Source organism: Gigantopelta aegis, chromosome 7 (genome assembly GCF_016097555.1).
Source record: "Gigantopelta aegis isolate Gae_Host chromosome 7, Gae_host_genome, whole genome shotgun sequence".
Taxonomy (NCBI): domain Eukaryota; kingdom Metazoa; phylum Mollusca; class Gastropoda; order Neomphalida; family Peltospiridae; genus Gigantopelta; species Gigantopelta aegis.
The window spans coordinates 32,329,611-32,351,232 of record NC_054705.1 but is presented as its reverse complement, the minus strand read 5'-3'; the positions used below and the strand labels follow the sequence as shown (position 1 = coordinate 32,351,232).

The window sequence follows — 21,622 nt, the reverse complement described above, 5'->3', positions numbered from 1 at the left end:
TAACAGACAATACTCATAATTAAGCGCCGTAAAAATTAAGCGCCCTTTTACATATTGCTAGCGAGAATACTGTATTCATTCAAGTGGTTTTATAGTAAACGAAAACACGATAGATACCATTATCCCCTGGGTAACATTCATTTGATAATCCAGACGTTATGATCCCCTGTTTCTCAAGGCAAATAATAGTTCTACTATGAGAGTAGTAGACAATGGGAGATCAGTTCTACCGACTGACCAGTACTGCTTCTAACTATAGGCACTGTTACTGGAGTTGATGCTAAACACATCTAAGTTTAGTAAATAATTATGAGTAATCGCTGATTACAATTACATTAGCAATGAAATCGATTACGATTGCGATTACATGACAATCTCAAACAATGTAATCGATTACAATCAATTACGATTACTGATTACGATTACCCCCATCTCTGATATATATATATATATATATATATATATATATATATATATATATATATATATATATATATATATATATATAAATCTGTGGAACCCTCCTCCCCTCCCCATCTACGGCTCCGCGCCTTCGGCCTTCGCGTTTGATGAATTCCGTCTACATGAAATTTCGATCCCCCCGCTAAACATGCTGGCTACGGGCCAGGTATCCCAGTACAGATGGGGAGTGTGTGTGTGTATTTTCAGTCTTCACACAAAAACCGCGCCTGCATTTGCTGCTGCACTGATAACAAGTCAGCCAACTGAATTCTGAAGCACTGTTATCTAAGTTAGTACATATAATCTATACGGATTTAACCCCTGCGTGTGCTGTAACCTCACCGTGGTGCAGGGGTGTAACATTCTCTTTGAGAATGGCCAATACAGCACAAAATTGAAGTTTTGAGTAAAATTCAGTATCCGTAAAATTCTGTGATATTTGTGTTTTTGCACAGTTCTTTACACTGTTTTTGTTTGAGTCTTGAATTTTTATATTGATGTTGATCATCACTTTATTTATTTGCATTACCATGGTTTGACACCCAATAGCCGATGTATTTTTCGTGCTGGGGTGTCGTTAAACATGCATTCCTTCTTCTTCTTCTTCTTCTATACGGATTTAAAGAGCTTCAAGTGGGTCGTACCCTAATTAAACACTCTACAATGCATTCATCAGCAAACTATTAGAACACATGCTGCATGTACAAGTGATATTTGTATCCCTGTTGATAACGAACAGGATGTTCCGGTTTTTGTAGATATTTATTACCCCAGCAGGCACTCATAACGGGAAAAATAAAAATCATAATTTCTCACTGAGAAATTATCATGCATTGGTTTAACGTACACTACTATTGGACGATTTGACGCCAACAAACCAATCACCTTGTCGGTACTATATATGTGACGTAGTTTAAAGCTTTGCGTTTACGTCTTTCTGGTTTCAGTATTAAACTTGTAATAAAATAGTAGTTTAATGCATTTCATTATAGATTTTTTTTTTACAGAATATATAGCACTTTGGGTTTCGAAAATTATCTGTGAACCGTGAATAAAATACAAAGCTAAATGAATACCCAGAACAGTAAAATAGTTTACGTTGTTTCTATATACATGGACGTGTAGCCGATGTAGGCTATATCGAAAATAAAGGCTTTTAAAACCTCCAAATAGCTGGGGTACTAAACAGAATAACAAATTTGGTACCAGTTATTAAAAAATTTATGTCCCTTATGTCCCTCATGAAATAATTTTCACTTGGGACATAAATTTGATAATAACTGGTAACTCGTTTATTATCCTTTATATATGTATTACCGATAGATAATAATATATGAGTGGCCGTTAGATGCCATTAAATTTGATATCACAACGAGTTGTTTTAAAACGTATCTAACTAGCGAAAGCCAGTATGATACGTTTTTAAACACCGAGTTATAAGATAAATGGTATCTAACGGACACGAAAGTATTATTCTATTTCTTACATATCCTCAAAAGCCAGGTTTTAAGCAAATTTTAACATATGTTTCGACTAAAAGTTATTTACACCCGTTGCACTTGTAGCTTACTTACGCGTCACAGACATATGAATGTCAGGTTAGCTATACGTCACAGTATAATCGATTCCCATCGTGTAGTTTTTCATTGGATGCATGGCATTGGTGACCTGGTCATCACCTAGGAGCAGCCAGTCGTATGTCTAGGTAACCTAAAGTCAGTGTGGCATAGCTTCGTGCCATTTTGGTACCCATTGTCATCCCTTTAATCTGTTTGTAGTGTTTCCCATCAATGTAGAACGAATAGTAGAAACTAAAATTACAAATATATTTGGATCAGACTTTCAGCTATATTTCAAGAAGAACTGGAAACGTTTTCTAGATGATTGTTTCATACTGTGGCCTTTGTCCAAACACTGTTTGGAATTATTTCACGAGTTACTTAACACACTGAATAGTAACATAAACTTTACTACGGAAACAGACACAAAGAAAATTCCTTTTCTAGACACTTTAGTAATCAAGTGTGGACGCATAATAGCAACTGATATATTTTACAAACCAACTGATAGCAAACAGTACCTTTCTTTCTCATCCTGTCATCCGAGTCATACGAGAAGAAGTATACCATATAACCTAGCACGGCGTATCTGTATGATTGTGTCAAATGTACAAACACGTCATTAACGTCTCCCGGAACTCAACATATATCTTAAAACGTGAGGATATCCAAAACAGCTAATATCAGATAGTATCGAAAAGGCGGTAGTATTAGATAGAAAATATATTTTAAAACCAAAACAAATCGTTTCAGCGAAAAGGCCGCTCGCATTTGTATCCACCCATAACCTGCAGAACCCCGATATATATATAAAAGATCTTGTCAGAATTGCACATTTTAAAACAAAATGAAAAACTGTCATCCTTACTAGACTCTATTTCAATTATAAATAGTAAGAGACAAAGCAAAAACTTGAAACAGATACTGACAAAAGCACGATTTGAATCTACAACAGTAGAACATAAATGCAGTGTCAAAAAGTGTAACCGAAGTAACTGTGGTACATGCCAACATATTTTAGAAGGCACACATATAACATATAGAATTCAACCACAAAGGTTTGTTTTGGGTACACATGGATATGGATTGTTCGGTTAACAATGTTATTTATGTAATTACATTCCAACGTTGCAAAGAACAATACATCGGTCATACCACTCAGCTGAGAGCCAGAGTACGCGTACACAAACAGCAAATAAAACAATCTGAAACAAGATGCATACCCTTGAGTTCACATTTAAATACATGTGCGGCACAAAAAGATATTAAATTCACCATTTTCCCATTTTATCAAAAGATACCAGTGATGAAATGAAAAGAAAGACAAAGGAAATGTATTTCAATAGAAAGTTTTGGCCACTTCTTAATGCTCTTCGTTAGATAAAAAGCAACAATGAGTAATTAAATCAATGTCCTTCTACTGCAGTAACGTCATACTATGTATGACGTCATATTTAGCATTTATTTAGCAGTTCCTTTCTGAAGATAAGATTGAAACATGTAAAAGGATAGTTATTTCTTTAAATTATTTTTTAAATACATATATACTGTACACTTGTTTTCTTTTATCATATATATATATATATATATATATATATAAACACATGGTAACTTCATGTCATACAGATGGAAACAAACATATCACTCCATTTTTGTCTTGGTTACCAAATGTCACCAATAGGTGCTATTGCGTTTCCGCTCAAGTACAATCTGGAGAAAGGATGAAATAGTCTTTTGTCGTGCTCGCATCGGTCAAACTGAGTGTACCCATCTCAAAGAAACTCGAAAAGATACATTTGGATAAACAAATGTGATGGAATCATTTCGATTCCATCCAGAATTTGTATTACAATTTTTACGCGATACTGACTTTTATTCTAAATTTTAATATTATCTATCTGTGATATTTGTATTTTTGCACAGTAGTTTACACAGTGTTTTAATTTAACTGTTGAATTTTTATATTGATGTTGATCATCACATTGTTTTTGCATTTACCATAGTTTGACACCCAATTTTTCGTGCTGGGGTGTCATTAAACATTCATTCATTCATTCATTCCATATAACCGTAAATAAAATGTGTTGAGTGCGTCGTTAAATGAAACATGTCTTTCTTTCTTTCATTTCATATGATAGTGTGTTATTAAAGGGACATTCCTGAGTGTGCTGAATTGTAAGATCTTTCTGAGTAGTAAAATATTTCTACGATTAAACTTACATATTAAATATATTTTCTTGTTTAGAATATCAGTGTCTGTATATTCAATGTGTTTGTGGTCGTCTTAATATTTGTAAGAAGCCCAAACTGGATTTTGTCTTCAAATAATTTCGTACGTACGAAAACCAAATATTTTTAGAAATAAAATGAACTGTAACCTAGTACAAATATTAGAACGATCAGAAACACGTTTAATGCATATATATATATATAAATTGCAGCAAACTCAGCAATGTCCCTTTAAATGATGGCCAGGTACACTGTAACTGTAACGTCAACAAAGCTGGGTGCCAGATCCGTTTTATTTCAACAACTCTACAAACAAACGACTGGGACATGATAGTGTGATATAGGGAACCGCTGGTCAGGAGTGTTTCACAAACTGGGTATAAATCAAGGAGATTGGCTAATGAAGAGTACAATGTCTGCTAGCTTCAAGCAGTATAACGCTGACGCTACAACTGGAAGGGAGATGACTCTAGGCGCATTACTCACCCTGTTGTGTCTATTTATACAAGGTGTTCCAGGCACGGACGAGAAACGATACTTGGGAGGTATGGTTACATAGACATAATACCATCGCTTGTAATATATTCTATAGAGGCTATTTCATGGGGGTTTTCGTAGACCATTTTTATGTCAACGAGTTGACATAAAAATCGTATTCGAAAAAAACACCACTGAATGGTCCTTTTTTTTTTTCTTTTTTTTTTTTACATTTTTCCTAATTTTTGACAATATCTTTCGCTTTTTGTTAATATTTTTTCGCTTATTCAATCGAAAACACGTAACATTATGATATAATTATTTCTTCAGATGGAATTTTTCCAGAAAATTTACATTTTTGACCATAATACTGTTGTGCAAACATATCTGACAAAGCGATCCTCAAAAAAACCCCAACCCCCCCCCCCGCAAAAAGACAACCAATGGAACGCCGTTAAATTCTTACACTTACACTCAATGAGAGTACATTGTGTCATCATTATTTAGCTTCGTATTCAATTCGTTTTAGATATTTTATCGTAATTGCACTTCATATCCGTTTTTGTTTTTTTAAATATAGGTACTGTTGTTTAATTTTTATTTATTTTTTCAAATACAATCGGATGCATTTTTGTTTTTCAAATACAATCGGATGCATTTTTTTTGGTGCTTATATCCAATTAAGGTTCAAGCACGTTGTCCTGGGCACACACCTCAGCTATCTGGGCTATTTGTCCAGGACAGTAGGTTAGTTGTTAGTGGGAGAGAAGAGGGTGTAGTAGTCTTACATCTACCCACTGAGTCGTTAACACTCGCTTTGGGTGGGAGTCGGTACCGGGCTGCGAGCCCAGTACTTACCAGCCTTATGCCCGATGGCTTAACCACGACACCACCGAGGCCGGTACTCTAATGCAATAAACAGGGTTGCAAAATTTAAAATAAAACCAATTTCTGTAATGAAGATAAAGTATCAAGACTCTATTAAAAGCATTCAGTGCACGGAACATGATTCCAGTTGTATCGGGTGGGTGCAGCGTTTAATATCCGATTAAACATGCATTCTGTTAAAGCAATACAGATTGCCATATCTTGTACATTCAAGGGCCATGACTCTGTGAAAATGGGTAAATCGGTTACACTTGATCTGTAACAGTACGTGGTAAGGCTATACACAAAATTCCATCTCAATATTTTCAGGAATTGGAAAAAAAAGTCTGGAAAACATATTTGCATATTTCCTAAGTTCAAGAGCCGTAATTCTGTCAAAAATGGGAAAATCTCCATGAAAGTAAAATTTTGTCTGTAACGCTATACACAAACGTGCAGCTCAATAACGCAAGAAATTGTGGAAAAGATAAAATCCGGAAATCTATATGTGGGACAGACAGGCGTACAGACAGACGGACGGACAGGTAGACAGACGGACAGGCAGACAGAAGGACGGAGTTGAAACCTATAGTCCCGTCTGGTTGGAATGGTAGGGGACTAAACAAGGGGATTCTGATTGCATATATGTTAATAAACAAGGGGATTCTGATTGCATATATGTTAATATATAAAGGTATAGGTAGCAGTACACCAAACAGTATCTCAGTGTATTAAAGTTCAAAGTGCACCCAACTTTTCATTCCACAGTTAACGCTACCAGTCCTGCCATTGGTGATAAATGTGTCAAATGTTTGTTGTCATAAAATGCTTATTTATCTGGCTAGTAAATTCCTGTAATTTAATTTGATCTAGAGTCACAGTATCATCTACTAATTGTGCTTGAAACATGTGGGGGGTTCTACTAAAACTAAGATGACAATTATTTCGTGCGAAACTAGTATAATCAATTATGTCTGAAACGATCAGCTTTACTCCCAGTTTTGTAGATTGACATTAAGGATGAGGAGTGGTAGTATTTATATCCACGGTGTTTATATGTTAATTAAAAAGCTGACTGTAGCAGTTTTAGTGTTACTATTGTCGTCTATGAAATTTGATTTGGTAGTATACACCCTATGAGGACTCCTCACAAAACGAGACAAATAAATGTATTTAGTATGTATTCTTACATATGTGTTAGAATTAACAACACGTGAGGTATGTTTTTTAGTATCAAATAGCAATACCACACGTATGGGACTTTGGTTGGCTGCTCCACTGTGAAAATTCGTACGCCAAAGGTAAATTTGAAAACTGATTTCTCTGTGACGAACATTTTAACTGTCGAAACGCAAAAACGCAGTAAATTAATCGTTGCTGAAGAAGACGATTACATTTATTTATGGATTTAGTTTAGGTTAATTAAGAAATAAAATCCGAAACTCGTTTCCGTTTCATATCATTTATCTTAAAACTTGTTGTTTAAAAACGTATCCAACTCGCTTTCGCTTAGTAGAAATGTTTTGAAACAACTCCCAGTAAGATAGATAATATGTAATAGTCTTTCATGTTCTCCCTTTCAAAGGAGCACCTGCACCCACAGACTGTGCAGACATAAAGATCTGAGGTAACACATACAATGGTGTGTACACAGTCTATCCACGTGACGGGAAGGATCCAATCAGCGTGTATTGTGACCTAACCACTGATGGCGGAGGATGGTTGGAAAGCGTGTGCGCCTATCTATCTATCTATCTATCTATCTATCTATATATATATATATATATATATATATATATATATATATATATACATATATATATTTAAAAAAAACTAAGAAGCCTCCTTCAAAAGTCATATATCCCTCTTTGATTAAAATTTTCGCCTGTACAGGCTTCATCAGGGAAATATGTCGACAAAAATAAAAACACGCACATAAAACCACTAACAAAAACAGATAAAGCTTAACTAAAATAATAAATAATATACTTAAGTCTGTATAAGAAAAGGACCTACAGATAAAGTAACGTAAGATAAAACATCAAGCCATGGAGGAGTGAGTAAAGCTCAGCTAAAAAAAACTGCAGAACAAACTACTGGTCAAAGATTAAAAGTATGGTTATACTAAATCTCCCATATGATTGAGGTAAAAGAAGTGTGGGGAGGTGGAATAGAATATAATATGCATATAATTAAGGATAAAAAATTGAATGAATGAAACAAAGAACAAAATAACAAAAATAACCAATGAACGAATGAATAGATAAACCGATAGCAAACGCAATCTGAATACATCAAAGGAATCTACCTGGATAATTTACAAATAAGAAAGACGAACAGTATATGTGTAAAACGTATAAGAAAAACAATATATATAAAGTAAAAAACCTTACTAACATTAGGCCTAAATATTACGTAACTTTAGATAAAAATAATTACTAAGCTAGCTCAGCTAATAATAATATATATTTATTTAAATTTAATAAAATAATCTTAAAACATTAAACGAAACGTACTTTAAAACTAAACTATAAGAAGTCAAACCATGCTGCATGAAAATATGAATTGAATAAATGAAATGAACGTAATGCGAGGTAAACAACCACTCTAAAAACAAGCCATGAAGCTAAGAATGTAGGAGTGAGTAAATATACGCCGTGGTATGTGCTACCCTCATTTCCAGCGTGCACGACCCCCTCTCCCACCCACCCCAAACGTTTTCCTTCCCTGAACGGATGATCCGGAGAAAGTTGACACCTGCGCCCATAACAGGTGTGTGCTACAACAACTTGTTCTGAATGTGCACGTTAAAACCTATCACCTGATCTGTCCTGACCTGACCTGTGTTATCCTGTCTGTGGGATGGTGCATAGGCTATAAAAGGTCCCTTGCTACTAATGGAAAAAATGTAGCGGGTTTCTTCTCTGAGACTATATGTCAAATTACCAAATGTTTGACATCCAATAACCAATTATTAATAAATCAATGTGCTCTAGTGGTGTCATTAAACAAAACAAACTTTAACTGTAAAAAGCAAACCCTGATAATTAATAACACAATGGTTTATAAATGTAATAATACAAAGCTGTTATCGTTTTTGCCAGGCTTGGGTATACAAAAGGGACTAAATACGAGAAACAAGATAAATAAATAAATAAATAAATAAATGAACGAAAGAAGAAAAAATTAATTTTAAAAAGTAATAATAATAAATAATAATATAGAAATAAAATAGAAATGAAACAGAAAGGAATATGACAGACATAAACATTAACTCTACTAACTCACATACAAATGTACGTACATGTACTACCGTTACAAAATATTTATATTTCATATAAATTATGTTAATTTTTTAATTATTATTAATTTCCTGTGCGGTCTTACAAAGATTTGAGATGCTGTGATCCTATTTTACTAATGTTTCATATTTTAACTTATTCATTGTTGGCGGTGGGTGTAACAAAAAAAAAAAAAAATATATATATATATATATATATATATATATATATATATATATATATATATATAATGTATAATCATAAAATATTAGCGATCTTAAAATTTCGCAAAAACCCAACATACAACTTTAGCAAGGTCATCATATGAGAAACTGAAAAAGGAATAAGCTTAAGTTATACGATCAGCTGGAAGAATGTTTTTGATGAATCTTGACGTTATGCAGCTTACAGACATTTTTAAGTTGGTAAACAAAAATGGCAGCAATGTGCATGCTAACTTACTATTGTTATTCGCTATTGTTTTGGCTTATATTAATCAATAGTATGTAATCATTGTTGTTTCTTCAGTTAATCACAGATAAAACAATCGCACAGAAGCTTTAGAGAACAGTCTGTGGCATGTCTCTTTAAATATTAGCATCTTGTATGACCTCGCTAAATTTGCTAACATTTTATGCTCGCTAACATTTCCTGATTTTCAGTACCAAATACATAAATTATCAAGTTATGTTTTTTAAAGAGAGAATGGTACATGGGCCACTTAGTAAAGAATTTATTGATACTGTTGTTGCTGAAGTGCATATGTTTTCATCAATGTATCTTTGTTTAATTTCACATTCAAAACTTGTAATGTCTAGATTTCTCTTTTGGACTTTGCATCGATATATAAAATATGTTGCTGAAGATAACAGGAAATACAAAAACGGACAGTCATTTTATTATAATTATTATCTATTTTGTATACGTGTCCTATTTCCATAATATACTGTAGATGTTTTATTTTTCTATTTATTTTAGGTGTTTCAACGTAGGGAAGACGGATCTGAAAACTTCTATCGGAATTGGGAAGACTATCTTATTGGCTTCGGCCATTTGTCCAAAGAATTTTGGTTGGGTAATCTTTTCATATGTGTAGTTCTGTATTTTCAGATAATGAGAAATATGATTGTCGAAGAATGAACGAATGAACGAATGATTAACGACACCCCAACGCGAAAAATACATCGGCTATTGGGTGTCAAACTATGGAAAACTCAAAACATGAAGTGATGATCAACATCAATATAAAAATTCAAGAGACAAATAAAAACAAAGTGTAAAGAACTGTGCAAAAATACAAATATCACAGATAAATAATATTAAAATTTAGAATAGAAGTCAGTATCACGTAGAAACTGTAATATAAGTTCTGGATGGAATCGAAATGAGTCCATCACATTGCTTTGGCGAAATATATCTGTTTTAGTTTCTGTCAGATGCTTACACTCCAACAAAATATGACGTACCGCCAGAAGACACACTGAGGTGGAGGATCTTTCTTCGGGATAAATTAATGGGTCAAGTAGGTATAACCGATACGAGCAAAACACAAGACTATTTAATCCTTCCTGCACTGCCTATAGGAGGACTGCCACTCTCCCAAGACTGGCTTGATAGCATGAAACTTGTTCGCAACCACACCGCCCCAATCATGTTGCCAAGTCGAAAAGATAAATTGGTTGATACTATATTTAAAATCAGTATAAGGTACACCAACCCTAGCATGAGGCAAATCCATAGCAGACTTGGCAGCTGAATCTGCCTTTTCATTTTGTACCCCTGATGCCAATATGGCCGGGCACCCAACAAAACACAACATCTTTATTGGCAATGGATACAAAAAAACCCACTCTTTCCTATCTCAATCCCAATTCAGGGATGACCCAGCTTCATATTGTAAAAAAGCTTGGAGAAAGGAAAGTGAGTCGGTAAAAATAATAAATCTGGATGCAATCGAATCCTTGATTTCTTCTAAGGCTTTAATGACTGCCCAAACTTCAGCACTAAAGACTGATGCCGAGTCAGGCAATCTCATGGAAAGTATTGTGTCTGATGGAAAAACTGTATCACAAGCCACAGAATTCCCATCCCGTGATCCGTCTGTATAAACAGGAATGTTATCACGGTACTTGTCTTGAATTTCCATGAAAAATTGCTTGTACACAACAGCATCTGTACGATCTTTCTTCAAATGCGCAAGATCAAATACAATGTTAGGTGGTGAAATACACCAAGGTAGTAAAACAAAATATGAAGGAGTTTCCAAAGTGTCTGCTAAATCAATGTTGGAAATCGACAAAAAAAAAGGAGAGAAAAAACCACAAAAACTCACTGAATTCGAATACCAAATGTACGAATAACATTTGGCCTTGCATCAAACAACTTCATATATTTGTTATCAAACACCGAATTATGTGTAGGATGTTTCGGTAATGATTTAATCTTGGTAGCATACTGCAAAGCAAGCTTTGCACGTCTAGCACCGAAACAAGGTTCGTGTGCATTAAGGTACACGCTTTCTACAGGAGATGTTCCAAATGCACTAAGACAAAGCCTAAGTCATTGGGATTCCCAAGACTTAGGCGGTCCCAAAGGGTTTATATGAAGCATATCGAGTGTTTTGCAACATTCATTCACGAGAAACAAATAATTGTAATTTTGACTGGTTTTTAATATAAAGATTCCCCAGCTGTCTACAACAAATCCATCAGCCATTACGTCATATAATCTTACGCGCATTACATGACATAATAATTAAATTTCCGTTACATTTCTTACAATATGACGTCATTCCATTGGTCCAGACGAAGCAACGGGAGTTTGTTTATTGCCAGATGAACGTAAAAATTACGTCGTCAGGGAACGTCATTTTATATGGGCAAGTTCTCTTATTGAGCGTTATTGTTTATGGACCAAATATAATTCAAAATAAAGTATGAAATTTTAGTGTTATTCTTAGCAAATATGATTCTAATTTAATTATAAGTATTGTCTGTTATTCCTTTTACGTTCATCTGGGTATGAAGAACACAAAAAAATCATCTGCTTCGCCGATTCACACAGTTTGCGGATGATTTTATTGTGTTCATACCCCGATGAACGTAAATGAAATGACAGACGATCCTTAAATGTAAGTGACGTCATGGCATAACGGCATTATTTTTAAAACATCCCGCACTACTTCTTCATTCGAATATATTTGTATAATCAATGCACTTATGCACTTATTCTTCCAACAGCCAATCGAAACTTGAAACAATTCGGACATATAATAGGTCATTCCATATGTATTAAAAGGTTTTGTTTTAAAAGCAGGTGTGTTTATTGTGTGTGTGTGTGTGTGTGTGTGTGTGTGTGTGTGTGTGTGTGTGTGTGTGTGTGTGTGTGTGTTGGGGGAGGGTTACAAACGGAAGTCTTGCTAGGGTTTAAATCTCAGGATAGTCCCTTTAAACGTTTCAGGCAATGAAAACATCCATCGTCTGACCCACCAAAGACCGTATCAACTAAGGGTGGACCTGGAAGATTGGCAAGGAAATAAGACGTATGCTATCTACGACTACTTCTCTATTGGTCCCGTTACCGACTACTACCGACTGTTTGTTATTGGCTACAGCGGTGATGCGGGTACGTCACGTGACATTTGTATTTACCATTGTTTGTTGAAAGAAAATATTCAAGCGAGGATTCAGGCGGGGCCCAAAGGGCCCGGCACAATTATTTTTAGTCAAACAAAATATATTACAGAATACACATTATCTCGTCCACCTGTCAAGGACCTTTAAATTGTATTTTCAAAAATAATATCGGGTTTTTGGGCCCCCTCTATTAAAAAATCTTGGATCCTCGCCTGATATTACTGAGCATTAGACAAAATATATTTGAAAATGTTTCCTGGCAAAAAAAAACAAAAAAACAAAATTAATAAATACATTTTTAAAAACAGTTTTGATAAAATGTGATACGTGGAGAAACATCGGGGTGATGCAAATTACTGGGTCTCTGTTTCAGGGGACAGTTTTTCAGGTCACCATGGATATCAGTTCAGTGCTAAAAATCTCGATAAAGATACATATCCTGGACACTGTGCCAAGAAATTTAATGGAGCGTGGTGGTATGCGAAATGTCATTCTTCTAACCTCAACGGTCTCTACCTGAAGGGAAGTCACACCTCCTACGCCAACGGTGTAAACTGGGGAACGTTTAAAGGTCACTACTACTCATTGAAGAAAACGGAAATGAAAATCCGACCCATGAAGCGTTTTCTGACAGAATAAAAAAGCAAACAACAAGATGCAATTCCGACTGTTGTTTCACGTCACACAGAATAAAGAAAACAGAAAAAAATCCTACCAAACAGTACCTATGTAGGAAAATTAAATGGACAACCAAATTAAATATCTGTTCTTTGTGTTGTTTTTCAGTGTACACTATTCCATGTTAAACAAGACAAGTTTAAAGTGTAAGATTTCATAATGTGAAATTAGTATGATATATTGTTGCTTTAAGTGGATAGGAATGAAGACAGGTTTAATGTGAAGGTTTCATAATGTGAAATTAGTATGAGATATTGTTGCTTTAAGTGGATAGGAATAAAGACAGGTTTAATGTGAAGGTTTTATAATGTGAAATTAGTATGAGATATTGTTGCTTTAAGTGGATAGGAATAAAGACAGGTTTAATATGAAGGTTTCATGATGTGAAATTAGTATGAGATATTATAGCAATAATTCGACAGTAATAAAGACAGGTTTAATGTGAAGGTTTCATAATGTGAAATTAGTATGAAATATTATTGCTGTAAGTGGACAGGAATAAATACAGGTTTAATGTGAAGGTTTCATAATGTGAAATTAGTATGAGATAGTATTGCTGTTAGTCGACAGGAATAAAGACAGGTTTAATGGGCAAGGTTTCATAATGTGAAATTAGTACGAGCTAATATTGCTGTAAGACGAGAGGAATAAATACAGGTGTAATGTGTAAGGTTTCATAATGTGAAATTAGTACGAGCTAATATTGCTGTAAGTGGATAGGAATAAAGACAGGTTTAATGTGAAGATTTCATATTGTGAAATTAGTATGAGATATTATTGCTATAAGTGGACAGCAATAGAGACAGGTTACGTTTTCGTTCGTGACACCCAAACTTAGTTTCTCATTTTGTACAACGTTTATGTCGAGCTATGGTTAGCTCGAATGTTCGGGATGTGCCGCTATCAGAAGAGAGTTTCTTGTATACGCACTGTGTACGTTTATTTAGACAATGAACTCGGCAGAAATGAAAATGTAACAAATACACATGCATCAGAATTAGTAATCACTATAATTAAGGTTCTATTCTACGTCTGTAGCCATGCCAACATTTTGTTTCAGTGCATTTCAAGTCAGCCACATTTTGTACTTGTCTATAGTGATCTACATTTAGTTTATTTTTTCCAGTCACCAAATAAAAATTAGGTCAAAGACAATATCAACGTATATCTATTAACTTAATGCTACGTTATAGGTCTTATTACCAAATGTTCTAAATGTCAGTAAATTAAAAAAAAATTTTTTATTATTTAGTGTTATATTGTTATTTATTTTTGGACTTGCGCTTTTAAATTTAAATATGATTAAGGTTTAAAAATCTAAATTGTCCCTTAGTATTCTGTCCTGGACCAAGCCACTGACTATTCAAAGACTTGGCCCGCGACAGACATGCCTGAAACCTTAGTGGTATATGGGCATGTTAAACATACTCACACACACTCACACACAGAGAATTCGAATCCCTCGGACAACGCAGTTTTGTTATATTTGGACGTGGCATGTGGACGAGATGTTCTGTATCCCCTCAGGATAATGCTTAACAGCTAGTATACAAAAGCTAACTTGTCTGTAGGAACTTACACATAAAATATCTGTTACAGAATACGTACTGCAGGTTGTTCCTCAAATTGTTCATATAAAGTGACACAATTACGTGGTTACAATCGCAGATTTATCGACGTGCCGAGGTGGCCTTTCCGTACAGATAACTCTTGTTCTCTTTATTCCTAAGTACTTTTGCGAGTTGTCTTTCTTGTTGAAAATTGTAGGTCGGTGTCAGAACGATCGCCTGCTTTGTGACGAGTCACAGGATCGATCGTCGTTGGTGAAGGTATCTAGTTCAACACGACTTGTTACTAACGTTTTCATTTCAACTTATTTTCGTGCTTATATCCAATTAAGATTCAAGCACGCTGTCCTGGGCACACACACCTGGGCTGTCTGTTCAGGAGAGTGGGTTAATTGTTAGTGGTTGGTGAGAGAGAAGAGCGTGTAGTTGTCTTACACCTACCCATTATGTCGTCGTGTTTAAGCCATCAGACATAAGGCTGGTAGGTACAAGGTTCGCAGCCCGGTATCGGCTCTCACCCAGAGCGAGTTTTAACGATTCAGTGGGTAGGTACTTGCCCATATCAAAATGCATTATCTGAATTAGTAATACAAAGATAAAAACCCCAAAAAAACCTCAGCCACCAACAGATCGTCTGCCTGAGTCTAAACAGCTGGAGTCTATCTATTAATATTATCTGTTGTATAATTATTGTTGCATAAATATAGATAAATAAATAATGTTATAACTAGTTTCTGCATATTTTTGTTTTTCCTGGCAACATTTACCCAATGAAGATAACATTTCTTTTTTGTTGTATTGAATCGTATTGTGTTGTATTGTATTGAAAGAAAGAAATGTTTTATTTAACGACGCACTCAACACATTCTATTTACGGTTATATGGCGTCAGACATATGATTAAGGACGACACAGATTTTGAGAGCAAACTCGCTATCGCCACTACATTAGCTACTCTTTCCGATTATCAGCAAGGGATCTTTTATTTGTGCTTCCCACAGGCAAGATAGCACAAACCATGGCCTTTGTTGAACCAGTTATGGATCACTGGTCTGTGCAAGTGGTTTACACCTACCCACTGAGCCTTGCGGAGCACTCACTCAGGGTTTGGTATCGGTACATGGATTAAAAATCCCATGCCTCGACTGGGATCCGAACCCAGTACCTACAACCCTGTAGACCGATGACCTAACCACGACGCCACCGAGGCCGGTATGTTGTATTATAACAAAGAAGAAATATTTCGACGAAATAAAATGTTGTTGTATATTCCTAGAAAAATTGTTTCTAATGTCTGAAGTTAGTTTTGCAAAGAAAACAAATAAACTGAAAACCAGCGGATTACCCTTCCAACCCTCGAATAATAAAACCAAAAAGCAAACAATAACAAATTACAAAAAAAGAACAAGAAATACAGATTCAGAAAACATCATGGGATCAAACAGAACAAACTTCAATTACGTTTTGTTTATAGGTGGACAAATTCAGTACACACACACACACACACACACACACACACACACACATCACGGCTGGTATATCAAATGCCTTGGTATGCGCTATCCGTTCATTGGGATGGTGCATATAAAATAAAATGTGGGTAAAATCTAACGGAAATTAAAGGTAGGAAAGCATTTTATCGTAGTAATTAACAATTAGGTTCGGACTTTAGATAATGTCCCTATTGCATGTCCGTTGTCAATTGGAAATCTAGATCTTTTAGATTTCACTGATTTTGTTAACGTGTAATTAAATGTGTTTTAGTACACTGAAGAGATCCATATATTCAATATTTTAAAAAATAAACTTGAACTTGTATCATATATTTTCCTTATTTTGTTAAATGTCTTGAATAACATCGATTGACGGCGTTACTATGATAACGTGCTAAGAAAATGTTCATGATTCCCATGCATTCTATGAATATAACAGAGGCGGGAAGGCGGCCTCTATTAGTGCTCGTAGCAGTCAACTGTCTGCCCTTAGAGGCGGGAAGGCGGCCTCTGTTAGTGCTCGTAGCAGTCAACTGACTGCCCCTAGAGGCGGAAAGGCTGCCTCTGTTAGTACTAGTAGCAGTTAACTGTTTGGCCCTAGAGGCGGGAAGGCTGCCTCTGTTTAGTGCTCGTAGCAGTCAACTGTCTGCCCCTAGAGGCGGGAAGGCGGCCTCTGTTAGTGCTCGTGGCAGTCAACTGTCTGGCCCTAGAGGCGGGAAGGCGGCCTCTGTTAGTGCTCGTGGCAGTCAACTGTCTGGCCCTAGAGGCGGGAAGGCGGCCTCTGTTAGTGTTCGTAGCAGTCAACTGTCTGCTCCTAGAGGCGGGAAGGCAGCCTCTGTTAGTGCTCGTAAGAGTCAACTGTCTGCCCCTAGAGGCGGGAAGGCGGCCTCTGTTAGTGCTTGTAGCAGTCAACTGTCTGCCCCTAGAGGCGGAATGGCGGCCTCTGTTAGTGCTCGTAGCAGTCAACTGTCTGGCCTTAGAGGCGGAAAGGCGGCCTCTGTTAGTGCTCGTAGCAGTCAACTGTCTGCACCTAGAGGCGGAAAGGCGGCCTCTGTTAGTTATCGTAGCAGTCAACGCTCTGCCCCTAGAGGCGCAAAGGCGGCCTCTGTTAGTGCTCGTAGCAGTCAACGGTCTGCCTTTAGAGGCGGCCTCTGTTAGTCCTGGTAGCAGTCAACTGTTTGCCCCTAGAGGCGGAAAGGCGGCCTCTGTTAGTGCTCGTAGCAGTCAACGCTCTGCCCCTAGAGGCGCAAAGGCGGCCTCTGTTAGTGCTCGTAGCAGTCAACGGTCTGCCCCTATAGGCGGAAAGGCGGCCTCTGTTAGTGCTAGTAGCAGTCAACTGTCTGCCCCTAGAGGCGGAAAGGCGACCTCTGTTAGTACTCGTAGTAGTAACCGGCCGCGAGCGCCGCGATCGATGCGTGCGATTATTTTTAGAAATCATTGATTTGCATTGCCGTATCCTAGCCGCACGCGTGCGACGCGACAGATTTAAAATAATCGCTCCCATCACTAGCGTCGCTCGCAGCCGTTTAGAATACAGCTTTAGTATGCTTGGCTGCTGCGTTGAAATTGCGCGACAGACTGTATGGCGTGAACAAGCAATACCCAAAGGAGATGGTAGATCGGAGACGTGAACGTTTCCCGATTCTACGTCAAGCCAAGGCTGATGGGCAATATGCAAAATTAGTGAAAGATAAACTGTTTATTAATGGTGTACGTTTTTACCGACAACCAAACACTAATCAATCAGCCCCACTACCCCAACCACCATACCCACCCAGTTATCACAGTCAGTATGCCTCTCACCGCAACATGTATCCTACCCAGGCCAGGAGTGGATCCAGGATTTTTTTTACAGACGGGGCCCAAATCATGTTGTAGTTTTTGAAAATAGAATTTAAAGGTCCTTGACAGGTGGACGGGATAACTTTGCATTTTTGTGTAATCTGTAATATATATTGTTTCACCAAAAACAGCCGGGAAGGGCCCCTTTGGGCCTCCGCCTGAATACGCGACTGCGTGCAGACTCTCGATATCCAAGCCCATACCGTCTTTAGACATTTGGACCCCTGCGGCTGCCAACACCCAACACCCCCAACCGCCGAACATGAGTCAACACATATTTTTGTGGAACAAAACTTTTAAATTATTTTTTTCCTTCTGCCGTTAAACTATGGAACAACACATCAGCTGATATTAGGCATTCATCAGCAGTAAATGGATTTAAAATTAAAATTGAATAATTTGATCCGATTATACCATCTTACTTTTATATTGGCAAAAAAATGCAGCAGATATTACTACATAGCCGACTCCGTTTGGGTAATAGTAACTTAAATGGTCATAAATTCTCATGAAAATCCATCTTGTGCTTGTGGGAACCTAATTGAAGACGCTGAACACTTCTTACGCTTGTGTCCACTATACAACATAGTTCAAGATACCGATTTGTCAGATTATCATAATCTTAATTGTAATATTTTACTATTTAGTGACCCAAATCTTTGTCTCCTAGAATATAATGCTATATTCAACTCTGTCCAAAACATCATTACAAATAGCAAATGTTTTGAGATTAATTAACGAATCACATTCGTTCTCTCTCTTCTGACATCTAATTCTGAATAATGTAAACTGCTTAAAGGTGATGACCTCTTCATCGTCATTACCTTTTCTTCCTTTACCCTTTCTTCTTTCTATTTCCTTCTTTGTTAGTAAATTTGGAACAAGTTATAATCATGTTTTATTTTACTGCTTGTAATATATTCAAATTGTAAAATATTGGGAGAGGTCATAATATAGGCTAATGTCTGTTGGCCGATCCCCAGACGGCTACTTTTTATGAAGGGCAATAAATATTGTTTAAACCACAGTTAGAGGTGTCAAACCTTCCTCCAGCCAATATGTATGTGTGTGTGTATGTATGTGTATGTGTGTATGTATGTGTGTGTGTATGTGTGTGTATGTGTGTGTGTATGTATGTGTATGTGTGTATATGTGTGTGTATGTGTGTATGTATGTGTGTATGTGTGTGCGTCTGAGTGTGCGTCTGTGTGTGTGTGTCTGTGTGTGTCTGTGTGTGTATGTGTGTGTCTGTGTGTGTATATATGTGTGTGTCTGTGTGTGTGTATGTGTGTGTGTGTGTGTGTGTGTGTGTATTTCGTGCGTAACATGATGATTATGGCCAAACAGTCGCATCTGGGCTGAGCTTTAGTAAACCAGTCTTGGAGTAGCAGTCCTTGTTTTGAGCGATGCAAGAAGGATGTACTGTCCAGTAAAGACCTCCTCGAGAGTGGTTGTCCTCCTATAGACAAGGTAGACTACTAGATACGGATTCATGGAGCCATCCATTATTTTGTTGTTCAGCTTGCCTAGATATTAGTACACTAGTCTGGGAGTAGCAGACCTGTTTTGAACGATGTACGAAGGATATATATTGTGCAGTAAAGGTTTTCCACTGTGTCAAGTAGCCTTGTGCTTGAAAAAGTACTCGACTTTTGTGCAGAACTATGGTAGTCATAGACGCTACCCCCTTATTTTTTTCTGATTCACTTTAAGGCTGAGAGCTGGTAGTATTTATATCCGTGGTGTTTCTGTCGATTGATACGCTGCAGGTAGGAATTTTAGCCAGACATATTACTATTGTTGTCTATGGGATTTGATTTGGTAGTATACACTCTACAGAGATGCAAAAAGACCGTGCAGTGTATATGTTGGTTTTATTTATTTATTTTTAATTTTTATTTTTGTCATATGTCAATAATCGATATCATGGATACGTCCACCACCCCACTCCCCTCCCCTCCCCTCCCCTCACCTCCCCTCTTCCTAACCCGCTACTACACACTACAGTTAACTACGACCCTGGCTGTTGTCAGCTGTAATGTTATCTAAAATGCATCTATCTGCGTATTCTTTCAAGCGGAAGTTAATTATGAGCCGTTGAGTACCAAGTGTTAAAGCGTATATGTATGATGGTATCGATGTCATGGCTGATGTCAGGTGATGCAAGTGGTAACGAAATGTGATACCTCTTTCTGTATGAACAATCAACAGGATGCTACGTAAAACCAAAAATATTAAAGGTACTTTAAACTAATTTAAGCAATATTTCTATAAAATATATTTACGTTCCTTGCCAGAAACCAGTCTGTGTCTATAACGGGAGTGAGATCTATAATTAGTGTTGAGGGCGTCAGTCAAGCGAATAAGGTGCAGGCCTGTAGGCAGGATTTTGATGGGGGGGGGGGGGCTTAGGATTAGGGGGTCCGGGGGCATATTGGAAAAAAAGTCACCTGTAAGGGGGGTCGACCGGGGGGAGGGGTGTGGCAGGGGGGAGCACAGTTTGTTAACCTGAGACCTTTTTACCATGTATTTCTATCATTATCATCTCAAAATTAGTTGTAATCCATGTTAAAGTGCGCAGAGATTTGTTTGAAACCTAGCCCGAGTACTCTGACTGTAAGAGAGCTAGACGGGCAGTTGGACATAAAGAGCGTATTTATGTCCAAATGTCCGTCTAGCTCTCTTACAGTCAGCGTACTCGGGCTATTTGCAACCCTGTATATAGCTGTTTGGCAGTAATGCTAATATGAATAAATGTTATTAACCGGTCATTTTCGGTTAATTCGGGCAAAAGTCAGCCTGCCCCCCTCCCCGCTACAAAAACGGAAGTCCTTACGCCTATGAAGAGGACGAAATCTATAGAAATAGTTATACCTATTCTTAAAGGTACTTCGTTCTCAAAATATCTAACAAATAATTTTATAAAATACTTGGGAGTTCTTTGCTTAAAATATCAATCTGCGTACATCCATATGCGTATTCAAATGTCCATTTCTTTACGGAAGTTGCAATTTGAATTCACTTTATTTCCGTTTGCCTCACGGCACATAAGAACAAAACGATATACAATACACAATGTTAAACAAAATCGTTAACTATATACATAAACTATAAAACCAATTTGCAATAACACATTATATAACGATAACATCGCAAAATATAACAAGATGTTTGGAATTTAGTTAAAAACTGCGTACTGACACATACCATATACTAGTTAATACCTTAATATAAATCCTAAAATATATACTGGTCAAAATAAGTAGGGAATATTCAAATATAACACAATATAACAGAGATGTATTAATATTTATTGCAATAATAATTAATGGTAAAACACAAGCACTCACGTAACAAGGGATTGGCATTAAAGATTCTAGCCAGGATAGTGAGGTACGTCCGGAGGTGCTTGTCAGTTTGACATTTTCAATATTTGCACCAGTGACGGGTAAAACACCCGCGGTTCACCAAGCACGCTCGAATCCGACGTGGCGTGCTCCTGATTAAACGTCCATTAACATGTTGGGGGATC

The 21,622-nt window shown here is 36.8% G+C and overlaps 1 protein-coding gene across 1 annotated transcript; it reads left to right on the top strand.

The window, feature by feature from the left end:
- Nucleotides 1-610: 610 nt before the first annotated feature.
- On the top strand, nucleotides 611-13,231 carry LOC121378028 (ryncolin-1-like). Its single transcript, XM_041506125.1, has 5 exons — nucleotides 611-628; nucleotides 4,724-4,795; nucleotides 9,854-9,950; nucleotides 12,335-12,499; nucleotides 12,884-13,231. Exons 1-5 carry the CDS (start codon nucleotides 611-613, stop codon nucleotides 13,147-13,149), a joined length of 618 nt encoding a protein of 205 aa, XP_041362059.1. The 3' UTR covers nucleotides 13,150-13,231.
- The last annotated feature ends 8,391 nt before the right edge of the window (nucleotides 13,232-21,622 follow it).

Bases quoted from the DNA above. Each gene is read 5' to 3' on its own strand.
- LOC121378028 (XM_041506125.1), top strand. The intron at 9,951-12,334 runs GTAATCTTTTCA...TAAACGTTTCAG, and splicing joins GTCCAAAGAATTTTGGTTGG to GCAATGAAAACATCCATCGT. The intron at 12,500-12,883 runs GTACGTCACGTG...TCTCTGTTTCAG, and splicing joins TGGCTACAGCGGTGATGCGG to GGGACAGTTTTTCAGGTCAC.